This window comes from Molothrus aeneus, chromosome Z (assembly GCF_037042795.1).
Source record: "Molothrus aeneus isolate 106 chromosome Z, BPBGC_Maene_1.0, whole genome shotgun sequence".
Classification (NCBI taxonomy): domain Eukaryota; kingdom Metazoa; phylum Chordata; class Aves; order Passeriformes; family Icteridae; genus Molothrus; species Molothrus aeneus.
The window spans coordinates 32,863,474-32,875,874 of NC_089680.1; the positions used below are offsets into that span (position 1 = coordinate 32,863,474).

General features: G+C 39.4%; 2 protein-coding genes across 2 annotated transcripts in view; both read left to right on the plus strand.

Annotated features, from left to right (window-relative positions):
• The window catches only part of TENT2 (terminal nucleotidyltransferase 2), a 44,995-nt gene extending 39,706 nt beyond the window's left edge, over window positions 1-5,289 (plus strand). Inside the window, exon 15 of the mRNA XM_066569547.1 lies at window positions 1,124-5,289. Coding sequence (XP_066425644.1) covers window positions 1,124-1,198 — 75 coding nt within the window. The 3' untranslated portion in view covers window positions 1,199-5,289. The remainder of the gene's footprint in view (window positions 1-1,123) is intronic.
• Window positions 5,290-5,974: 685 nt separating this feature from the next.
• CMYA5 (cardiomyopathy associated 5) overlaps window positions 5,975-12,401 on the plus strand; it is a 45,751-nt gene continuing 39,324 nt past the window's right edge. The window contains exon 1 of the mRNA XM_066569456.1: window positions 5,975-6,138. Coding sequence (XP_066425553.1) covers window positions 5,975-6,138 — 164 coding nt within the window. The remainder of the gene's footprint in view (window positions 6,139-12,401) is intronic.

The following is a 12,401-nucleotide window of genomic DNA, read 5'->3' on the forward strand; positions in this document are numbered from 1 at the left end:
CAACTTTAACCGGTTAAGACTCCCCTGTTAAGCTGTCCTTGGAGGTTCTTGTTTACTCCAGTTATTCGTGTCTTCAAGTACCTTGAAGGCTTCTCCAGCAAAACATAATTCAATGCCAGATACTTGTAACAGAGCAAACGCTAAAAGAGACACCTTAGTCATTTTCCTTGTAATTCTATTCAGAAATTTTAATAAGTTTTTCTTTTATTTAACCATGTTAGCATACAAAATACTGAATCATTCATATACTGGTACATAAAATAGTTGATTTTGTGAATCTGCTTAAGTCACATTCACAAAGTGGTTTGGGCTCTCACAGTACTCTGAAATCAGAGTGAACTTCTCTTTCCAGAGTTTTCAGTTAACAAAATTTATTTCAAACCTCTGTGGTTTTCTGAAAAATGTAAGTAGATGTTTGATCCTAGCTGTCTGGAAGCAATATACCAGAGTGAAACAGCCCTGAAAAATGTCCTTTTTACCAGATACCATAAGAATGACAATTGCTCTAAAAGTGCAAGTACTTTTTAATATCCTGCACTATTTTTAAAAAAGCTTAAGCAATCTGTTTTGTCCTTGAGAGGATTGTTCTTCTTGTGGTTTTCTTTACACATTGGAGTGTAAATGACTTCTGTATAAACACAGGAGGGTCATTGCAGTTGTTTGCAAGCTCATGGCATAGCAGATGTCCTGAAACTCACACTGGAACGCAGAAGAAAGTTGAAATAACCTATTTTAGAGACACATCTGAGTTCTGGAAATGACCTTGCATAACATCATTTATTGGGGACTTTGACATGTGTGAATTTGAGACAATTATTTTGCAGTTAGAGTACCAGTGTAATGCTTAAATATTGTTAACATTTCTGTCTCCAAAAGTCCAGTCTGTTACCTTCCTCATTAGTTCATTGCGTTTTGTGTATTTTTGGATTTTGCTTCCCTTTAAAAATCCCAAAAACAAATGAACAAAAAATACCTCAACCCACAAATTTTCTTTTCAAGAAGGGGGAAAAAAATCAGGCTTAATTTTGTGGCACTGTGATGCTTACTGTTTATAATGGTATTTAAGTTTTAAAGCAAAGATTATATAGTCTTTTTTAAAAAACCTTGTGTGTTTTTTCCTCAGGCTTGGCAGTTATTACGAGAGAAGAAAGACCTGAACTGTATATTGCCTTTAAAAGCAGTCAAACAGAAAAGATAACTGGCTTCTTTCATTTTCCCTTTTTTTGTTATCCTACTGAAATAAAGAACAGTGTCAAAATCAAGAGGCACTCACCCCATGGTTTTTATGACCTGTTCTTCTCTGTAAACTTTTGTTAAGGAAATGTTTATAAGGATGTGGCATATTTTATTATCAGTATTTGTTAATACAGCTCTTCAAAATATGCTTTCTGAAAATGCTTGCATTGTTGACTTCTAGAAGAAACTCACAGCAAACAAGAAGAATACATCTATTTTAAGGGAAGAAGTATGGGGATATACTGACTTGTTTCCTGCATGATTTGTGTAACCGTTATTTCAGACAGATTTAATCATGAAAGATAGACATTCAAAGTGAAACCATGTGCAAATCTGACAACATTCTTGAGGCACTGTGCACTACCAACTTCTTGATGAACAGAGTCTGTGCTTTACATCTGCTGAATTGCAGTAAGCACTTCTGCTCAACTTTGCACTTTCCAGTTTTATTTCACTTTTACTTGGAATAACAAGCAACTGTTTATGAAAATGAAGCTAGATTATGGTTGGTAGTACTCTGAATATCAAGAACTATAATCTAAACCAAAATTTTCAAGCAACAGTTGTACTATGAAGAAGTTGAAGTAAAAAAGCTCAATTCAATGCACATAAATGCTTCACATTCACATAGAGTAGAAAGGAAAATTTTTTGTGCTTCCTTTTACGTATTTGAAGTAATAGTGGTGCCTCTTTTGGAGAAAAAGACCAAATCAAAATCAAAACACCTCACATCAGTGCTGAAATAAGCTGGGCTTCTCATTTGATTTTGTGTAAATGTTTGTGAATTGATCAGCCACTGTAAATTGAATCTAAGTAAGTAATATTGAAAATTATAGTTCTTCCAAAAAAATTGCAAACCTTCTCTTAGACCTCCTATAGCACAATTTGTGTCTCTCATGTATTTGTTATTGAAGACCGATTAATTTTTAAGGTTGTATTTACCACTGAAGTTGAATTTGTACTTCCATTTTTTTAAGTTTAATATTTTATATGGTGTCCAGTGAAATAAAGTTTATATATGGAAGATACGGGTTATTTTTCCAATTTATGTTATTTTGTACTGCATATTTAAAGTATTTCCTATAATTAAGTAGAATAGGAAATGCCCCATGAGCTAAGGCCCATGTTGCAATTCATCAAGATTTGTTATGGCTATTCTGCTGTACATCTTTAATAGGCAAAAGTTTGGTTTATTTCTTTCTCTAATAACATTGTGAAAACTCTTCTAACCGTTGAATAACAAGTATTATGTCTTCTTGTGCAAACTATTAAGTTCTAGTTTATTTAGAAGTTCGAAGTACTGTAAACTATATGCCTGATGTGAGATTACTTCCTAAACACTTTGTCATGGTCTACTGTATGTAGAATTTTATCTTTTTTCTGCAATTGACTTTTCTTCTTAATTTTAATTGTCTTTCAGTTTTAATATGACTCCAGCAGTCCACTGAAATGTTCTTCCTCCTTGCATATGTTCACCCTCACTGCCCTTTTTCTATAGGATGGTAGACTTGAGTGTCAGTGAAACATTCACTTTGATTCACTTTATGTAAAACTGAAGCACAAGATTTTAGAACAGGATGATGTCTGGATTCAAAGATGCTCTACAAGCTCTATGTAGATTCTGGGAAAAGAGAATGTTGGCTGTATCTTCTTAAAAAACATGTTGGCTATATCTTTGTCTAGAAAATTTAAAACTTTCCCAACCTAGAATAAATAAGAAGGGACATAAATGTTTAAAGTTGGTTTAAATGTATTTTAAGCGAGCTGAATATGAGAAACAAAACTTTATAAAAGGCATAAAACTTTCTTATGAGTTTGTATTGCATCACCTAATATGTCAACATTTCTTACACCTTAAATTAATGCTTCATGTTTAATTTAATTCCTAGCTGTTTTTAAAAGGTTAGTTTAAACATTGTGGTATTTTTGAGCTACTCTATAAAAATGCCCTACCAATTAAGTGGTATTTTTAATACAAGGTAAGGTCTATAACTACAACAGTCTGTGTCTTTCAAAAGAATCCTTTTGAATTTTTTTCTGAAGTTTATGTCCTTCTGATAAACCATGTCTGTAACCAGAAAATCTAGATGGTAGTTTTCCCCAGTTTTTTTGAACAGACCTCGTGATAGCATATTTGTTAAATAGTGGGCTGCAACTTTTGTCAGAAAACTTCAGATGTAATACCACAAAGTAAATTGCTTGGGGAGAGTGGGTAGGAGCTGGACTTGAACTTTGGATTCAGTTCTGTATAGTCTCAAGTTTTTTGAGGTTTAATGATCTGTGTTTTCATCTCTGGGCAAGTATTCAGAGTAAAAAATTCACTAATGGCTACCATAAATTTTAGTGTTAGGGTAAAATTTTCAACTTTCCTCAGCTTAAAAATAAAAACTTTTACCTTCTTATCCCTTGCCATACATCCTGGCAGGAATAGTTTTTTCTAAGAGCTCTTTGGTAAAAGGTATTTTTCGCAACTGACCAAGGTGTCAGTGTGTGTGCAAGATGCTGTCTTCTTTGGAATTTGTTATTGCTTTGAAATAAAACTGGTTTAGTTCAGTGCTTCTATTTATTTAATTTTTTTAAATTATTATTCTTGACTACTCATTTTGGCATTGGGTTTTCTTGTCTGTTCTCACCTCATGTGTCAGAAACCACTAATGTCTTCTAAATTAACAGGCTCAAAGGTGCACAGTAGGACCAAACGTTGGCAAGAGCTTCATATTTGGTGACAGTGATGCAGAACTGGCTGTGCACTGTGAAACTTAAAGTTTCTCTTCTAGCTCTTGCTCTCACTTGTCCTGAAATGCGAATATGTAAGTGAACTCTCAGTACCTTTAGGTGAGTTGACAGTATAAGGTGTTACTTTTTAAAAATCCCTCAGAAAGAAATCAATATAAATAAATTTTAAGACTCACACTGCAGGATGACATGGTCATTTGGGAGAAACGGGGAGTGATGATAAAAGGATGTAAGATGATTTTTATAAAACCTGAAGTTAGCATTTGTGAGCACATTATATTTGTGAATCCCAAACATTTATTTGGAACTAGTGCTTTACTTGAACTTGTGTTACTGGACTTGAGTCACAGTATATTTGATGTTAAATTTAAGTCCATCACAGAATGTCACTCTTGATTTATTGTACTGTACTGCTACAGGTTGTCCTGTGTTTTGTGGTTTGTGGGGTTTTTTTGCCTTGTTCTCTGTAATCCTTGTGTTTTCAGATATAAATATTTCCATTGATTTTACTGAGTGTGATGCTTGTCTGAAGAGCATGAAAGAATGTGTGATTTTGGTCCATTTACAGGTCAAATTCACTTGTGAGAAGTACAGATGAAAATAATTGAAGGGTTTCTGGTAAAAGAGTAATTGCCTTTCTCTTGCTGTGCTGAAGACTGAATCAAAACTTGTGCAATGTATGTATGTTTCATCTATAAGCATTTCTGGAAGACTTGTAAAGCTCTCGCCTTCCACATGAAATTTAAGGAAGAGTACTTCATAGTCTTTACATTTTGCTGTGTACACTGTCTATGCTCATGATGAAATGTAGAGTTTAATTTAGTTTAATATCTGTTCCAAAATACACTTTTCAAAAAATTACATTGTCACCTTGTAAATTGCATATGTCACTGTGTAGGTCAAGAGAGCAGAAAGACCTGTACAAACTGTTTAGGAATGTCAGGAGAATTTTTATTTTGTGTGCAGAGATAGCTTGTAGTCAGAAGTACATGGCTGGGTGTTTCTATATTTACAGCACTCTTAAGGAAGAGTTTGCTGATTGATTTATTACCAGATATTTATTTGAAGAACAATGAAAAAAAAAAGCTGGGGGCATTGGAGTTACACTGTGCAAACAGTTGTTTATACTTGAGATATCTTGGAAGTTCTTTACTTAGAATCAGGGGTTTAATGCTTTTCCTCCTCTTCTAAATTTTTTTTTAAATAAAGTCATTATGTTGACTAATACGATGGGAAATATTTCTGCTTTGTCTGTGAAAAGCACTGCATTTTTTGTAAAATGCAGAATAATAAAGTATAAATGTGGCTTAACCTAAACTCTGCATGGTAGTATAGTATGTCTTTGCTTTGTAATTGGTTCAAGTCCACTCAAATAGGAAGTTTTAAATGTCCTGTGATTTAACCCATTGATAAATCGAGGGTTTAAATACATTCCTTTTTCATGGTTAAATACTACAGTGCATCTGATAGATCTTACAGTACGGTATTAGTAATTAAATGTGTTTGTCAGAGGCTCATTCACTAGTTACTGTATTTGACCTTTCCAGTTTGAGCTTGAGGCACTCTGGGTGTTCTCCAGGGCAGAACTTTTGAAATGTACCTTCTCCGAGGCCACAGATAAACCCTCCTTCTGCTTCATCTGTACCATCCACCCCAAATTTGCTGGAGGTGACTGGGGAAGGTCTGCTTGGCCCCCTTCCTCCCTGCTGCTGCCTGACTGCCCTGTCTGCTGTAGAAACAACTCCATGGCAGCAGCGCAGGCGAAGGGGGAGAGCAGCTGGAGAGATGGCCACGGGGCCACGTGTCCTGGCACTGGGTTGGTGCTAGGAGACAGGGTAGGAACAGCAGCGACTCTGCGCTGTAACTTTGCTGCCTTCTATTTAAAGACTGCCCTGAGTCAGGAGAAGTGAGTGCTACTGGGGATGACAGTTGCTTCAGGCAGCCCTGGGGAGGACAGGGCTGGGGGTAAACATCACCGGCAAGGGCCTGAGCAGGGAAGGGAATGGAGGGCTCCCGCGGCTCTGAGTGTGACAGGGCATCCGAGACTTCGTCCTTCATAGGAGATGAAGAAGAAGAGGAAGAAGAGGAAGAGGAGGAGGAGGAGGAGGAGGAGGAGGAGGAGGAGGAGGCCATGGACCCAGAGGAAGCAGAGGAGCTGACTAATAGGTATGTTCCCCCAAAGGATTTATAGCCCCAGAGGGAGCTGGCAGCTCTACCCCAAGCATCATCCGCCAGGAGATGCCAGGATTGGAGTCCCATGCTGGTTTATTGACTTTTCCCCCTTCCCTTACCCAATTGCTGTAGATAAAAAAGGAGGGAGTAGAGGGCTGTAATATTTTTTTCAGATGAGTATGGCTGTAATTAAATTTTGTGTGGTAAGCGCCTACCCCGAGTTCCCTGAAAGCTTTTCTATTTAAAGATCCTCTGATGTGCCAGCTCAAGTGGCATCTCCTTCCACTCCTCCCTCTCTGGCTGACTCTTTGTCACATATGGATCTTAAATGCTTTGCAGATTTGCTTGTCAGGGAGAAAATGCTCAAAGATTATAATGGTGCATTAAAATTGGTTCCTTTTTATGGCCCTTTATTCCTTCCCACTTGTCCCTCCCTCTTCAGTTTCTTCTTTCCTTGAAAAGGAAAAATTTGTTGTACATGTCTTATATTGCTGGTCATGATTTGTAAGGCTGATTTTTGTGGTGGAATGGGAAATATTCTATCCCTTTGATCTTGATTTTTTTTCTCTTAGTATTTTTGTTTTCCTAAGTCTTCCACAGAAACAGTTTATTGTCCTGTGATTGCTCTCCTCCTGTTAGGAATGTAATGAGCAAGGCTGTGGCCCAGTCCCTGCCCAATGGTCTTGCGCAGGATGCAGAGGTGTCTGCAACCCCGTTCAGTCAGACAGACTCTGGCTGTGCCAGCACCATTGGTTTCATAAAGAGACCACAAGGCCTGAGAGTCCCCCAGCCCATACCAAGTCTCAAGATTTCTTCCTTGTCTTGAGTAGACCCCATCAGTTTTAAGTGGATACTGTAGAAGAACCTAAGATGTTAATATTGGTAGCTTGAGTTTTTTCCAGAAACCCATTTTTTAAGAAACATGTCATACAGTTCCTAATACCTCTGTGCTGTGAAACCATCTGCATTTACCATCACTCCATGTGAATCACAGTTCAAAGGGCTTTCTGACATTGCTGATGGTCACTGGAGAAAAAAGATGCAGTGGGGAGCTCTCTGCAGCTTAACCTACCCAAAGTGCTGCAAGAACAAAAGCCAAATGGGGAAATGTATCCTAGAACTCTAGGAAAACCCTTCTGGAAATAAAGAGCCAGTTTCCCACAATGAGGGGACACCTGGTGTGTAATGCTGCTTTATTGTCAAGGGAGATGTTAGCTTTTCAGTCCTGTACTGGCAGAGAGAGGGATTGCATGCCAATAAAACAGTTTGCACATGGCTGTATCCCTGCAAGAAAACCAGCTGAAGTCCATGGAGTGGAGCTTCTCACTGCACACAGCTAAACTGTGATTTAGATAAATAATTTTGAATAGAATCTGGAATTAAATAGCTAATAATAAAACTGAAATTGTAAAACACAAGTAGGAATAACTAAAAAGGGAGTGAAATCTGTAGCCTCACAGTTATTTACTGCTTGTGCTGAGAGGATGACTTTACCATGGGTGCCTTTTAGCAGCTCCTCACAGATGGGTCTTGCTTCTGGCAGGCAACCTCTGCAATGCAAACTTGGGCATTGCATCTCAGCACTTACTTAAATCACAGCAAACATTCCCTTTAGCTCCCAGTTACATTAAACACAGCAGAGTTTTTCTCTGTCCTTAACTGTCTTACTAATAAACAGGTCATAGTCTACCAGAGAGGTTTTTAACAGCTATGCTAAGTGGTAACTGAGCAAATATAAATTGGTTAGTTTAATTAGGTTAAAGGACATGTAAAATTTTGGGTTCAGCACAAATATGGTGACTGCAACAAGCGCTTAGCAATAGCTTGGAAAAGTTAAATAACTGACTTTTTAATTGCTTAGATGTTGTCACAAATGTCAGCAGGGTTGTTGAGCTTCAGGCCTCCTCCTGTGATCAGTGCCTGGGCGGAGCTCCTGGCAAGATAAGACAGATTGAGCCCCTGGGGCATACTTACTCGAGCCGTGAGCTAATTATTTGTTGACAAACAGGTTTTCAAGCCCCCATTGCAGAACAGAGTGTTTTGAGTGCATGGGCTTTGAAAACATAGCTTAGAGGAGATGTAACTAATATGCAAACTTGGCTGAAGGCAGTTTGTCCCGGACCCTGCTGCCATCAATTTATATTTAACAACACCAAGTTCTCTGTTGCTGCTGCTTTCCTCCTTTGAATGCAGTTGAACAGTGCAAGTCAGCTTTCCTGCTGACTCCTTTTTCTGCCTTTCAAGCATGTTAAATAGTCTCATACCTAATTTATATGAGAATCATGCAGCAAGATGAGTGCCCCAAGGTCAGGAAGCACCTCTGTGAAACAAGTAGAAGAGCCCTGGTGTTCCTCTGAGGCACCAGGCCCTGAGTTCTGATCAAACCACTCTGCTTCCACACTGTACAGCAGCTGCAGCAAATAAAACCCCAAAAGGTGCAGCAGAAAGGATTACTTGTCTCAAAATTACAAGGCATGCATGTGAAAGGCAGAAGAGTTTGAGTTTCATGTCTTTATTATCCTTATTAATGTAATGTTTAAATAATTTGGTTTCCTAGCGCACTTTTTTATATAAGTAATGAGACTAACATGCAGCATCAGAACCTATTAAAAAGATGGGATAAGGGTTTCATAACCTTGTCAGCACAAAACCGCCAATGATCTGTATAGCACCCGTAAAATAGTTTCTTGCCTTTGGGCATTTTACTGTCTAGGATAGATGATCATGGTAGATGACTTCTGTTTCTAGCTCCATGTATCCAATTAAACACCTAAACGGGGAAAATATTTTAAATACTGTGTTTGTTAAGGCAAGCATGAGTAGGAAGTTAACAGGTTTTAATTTTCTTATTGGTGATGGTGAAAATTAAGTCTAACTAAAGTAAAATTGTTTACTGTTTAACTGGTTGACATACCCACTGGAATATCTGTGTCTCTAACAAACATGTGATGGGTGAGCTGTTCTGACACAGTTCTGTCTTTCAGACCATTCTCAGCTGATTTCCTTCTACAGTGGGAAAGTCTCTGGATGTGTCTGTGTGTGGGGTTTACATAAAAATGGCTCTGCAGCCAACTTAAGTGTTACCAGGCAGCTTGTTTGCCTGGAATAGGTAAATAGCATTTCATCTGCTTGTTTAGTGTTTACCTATAACCAGTAGAAGGGGAGAAACATAGGGAGAAAGTCCTTAAGTTCTGGAAGGGGTCGAGTTCTTTTGTTTTATTAATGAAGCAAGCAGTCCTTCCACAAGATCAGAGGTGTCATTTATAATGATTGATGAAAATGAATATAAAGGGAAGCACAGTGGAGAAGGCGTCTTCCTGTCATGTGGGGGATGCTGCAGCATCTAGGAGAGCAAAAGACTGGAATGATAGCAAATGGATGGTGAGAAGGAAGGGGTGGGGAGTACTGTGGATTTGTCTTCCAAAATTAACAATTACCATACCCTACCCAAAGCAGAGAAAGACATGGGGAAAGCGTGTGTAATTTTAGATGCCTCTAGATGAGGCAGTGCCTGGCATGGGCCAGGGTGGAAGAGGCTGGCAGAGCTGTTCTTTTGCCACCTGCAGCAGGGAACGCGAGAGAGATAGGAAGCAGAGTTGTGCGGGCCATTTCAAGCACATCACAGCAAAGGCTTGAGCAAAACGTAACTGAGCAGCTGACTGGGGCAGAATGCTGAGGTGGGGGCATTGAAGAGGGGAGGGTGCAGCCAGTCCCCACTTGCTCCCACAGCTGGGCATTCCATGTTTTGTTTCTCTTTAGCTTTTTGATTAAAACTGAGTCCTTAATAAAGGCCTGTGTTGCATAGGGCTCTCAGACTCAAGAAGTTCCCCATTGGGTCTCAACAGAGTGATTATGTACCTGTGTAAAGGAAGTGTCCCACCCAGAATGAAGTGTTTGGTACCTGTGCTCCCTCTACAACATGGTGGAGAATCCAGAATGCAGGAGGATGGCAGACCTCTGGGCATGGAGGTGCTGTGGGTCTCTCAAGCAGCATCTGATCCTGCAGATGGCAATGACACTAGGACATGGTGTCTGGAAAACCAACGAGGACTACAGCAGGCGGTGTTCCTTCATAAGAGGTGGAACAAAACGTGTGAGACAAGCCCAGGTCCTGGGTCCCAGCTACTCATATAAATCCCAGCTTTGTAGCTGGGCAAGCAGCTGTCTTACTGTTTTCAGATGGTTCCTTTGAATTTCAACAGATGCATGAACCACTTCGTTGCCAGACAAAGCATCATTAATTGAAAGAAGTCAAAGGTGGAAGGCTGGGTTTGAAATTATGTCTTTCTGTAGCTCCTAGTTCACTTAGCCTGAAGAAGATGGATGAGCTGTAGCCCTGGGAAACGCAGAACAATAGGCAGAGACTTTGCTGAGCATACTGATTGCTGTAGGGGGAAAGGGGCACCCTGGTAAAGGCAGAAACTACAGACATGTACAGAATAGAAACACAAGCACGGAGAAGTGCTTCCTTCAATTGGGAAGACAAGCTGGCAATACCAATTTCCACCACTGTGCCTGAAGTAGGAGCTTTCAGAAAATGAGATCTTGTCTGTGCAGATTACAGACATAGGTTGACACCTTGGTCATTTAATCTGTATTGTTTTCATCTTGTGAGAAATTATGCAGCAAACAGCTACAATTTTTATTATATCAGCAGTGGCAAGGTCTAATACGAAGAGGATAAAGAGAGGCTAGGGAGAATTTTAGAAAGCTGATAGCTGGCTACATGTATATCTCATAGTACTGGTGTGCACAGGTGGGTAGACCCCACTCACTGTGTAAACACAACAGCAACTGGGGAGGTGAAAACTCTTCCCTCATATGATTCATAAAGGAACATTTGTGCAGCCTGCCAGGCTGGACTAGAAACCTGAAATCCTCGTGGACATAGCACAGAAGTCATGAGAAGCAGGGAGCTGTGAGAAGCAGGAGGAGGCAGGAAGAAAAATCTGGATTTGAGCTATTATGGCAATAAAACTGGTTGTCAGTGTCTCCAAGACTAAGAAAAGGTTTAAGTCAATGTCCTAGAAGTGAAATAACATGCTGATGATATAAATGCCAACAGTATTGGGCGTGAAATGTCTACATGGAAAAAAGACAGCACTGTCTTTTGCCCTGGATGTCAGTGGCTTCATATCTACATTTACGAGCTCAAACATTGCAAACATCTTTTTCCAGTGGCAAACACTTCCTCTGACTAGAGAGGGGTCTTTCAGCTACTACTGTGCAGATTGTAAACAGTTCATAAAAGGGCAGCATTTGAAGTGCTTTGGAAGTAAATGTTTAAGTTCCACGTCTCTCAATCTGGTCTTAAAAGTGTAAAGCACTATCTCCTCACACTGTCAAGAAATATGAACTGTAACTAGTTTGTGACCATGAAAATGAGATAATTATGTATGTTATTTAAGCTTTTTACATAGGCAGGGTCAGGGCAATCTATATTATTTATTAATATCAGCTTGAGTGGGAGTGCTGCTCTGTTCTGTATGAAGGTCTATTTAATTGCACCAAGTAGTGCAGAAAATAGGTTTAAAATATAAGAATGATTTAGAAGTTGAAAAATGTTAAAAAAAAATTATTCATCTATTATTGTAGACTCAAACAACTGAAAACTTCCTTGGTAGTATTGCTATTGATTTTTCTTTTCTTTTTTTTTTTTTTTAATTTAATCATATTTTGCTATGTCCAAGTCAATGCTAAGCCATGGAACTGGAAAAGGAAAAACTAAGAGAAAAATCGGTATGAATGTGTTCTGCTATACCTCTTTCTCCAGCCTGTAAGTTTTTACCTATGGAGCTAGTCTTTCTCGAGAGTACTACACCAAGGCAGATAATCAGCAGTACATGCTGGGGCTTAAATCTGAGGGCTGGGTTTGAGGGGCAGGAGGCAATTGGCTAACATAAAATTATTTAGTACTGCACTCTCAGACATGCTTTGAATTGTGGGCCTTCCAGTTGTCCTGTCAGCCACCATCTCCAGGCCAGCCCTGTCACCACAACTGGATTTAAGCTCCATCAGTGGAGTCTGATACTGCGAGGTCCCACCATGGGCTGGTCAGGCTACTGTCCCACAGGGTGACTTCAGCCTTCAGTTAGCACTGACATCAGAGATGATCTGTGCCTCGGTCTGCACAGACCTGAGCATGGACCAGCCCAGGGCAGCCCTTCTGGTTTTGGGCTCTGGAAAGTAAATTCATGGAAAGGTAAGGGTAGCACCATCAGTGGCAGGATTTCATTTCTGTTTTCATTAGGTACTGA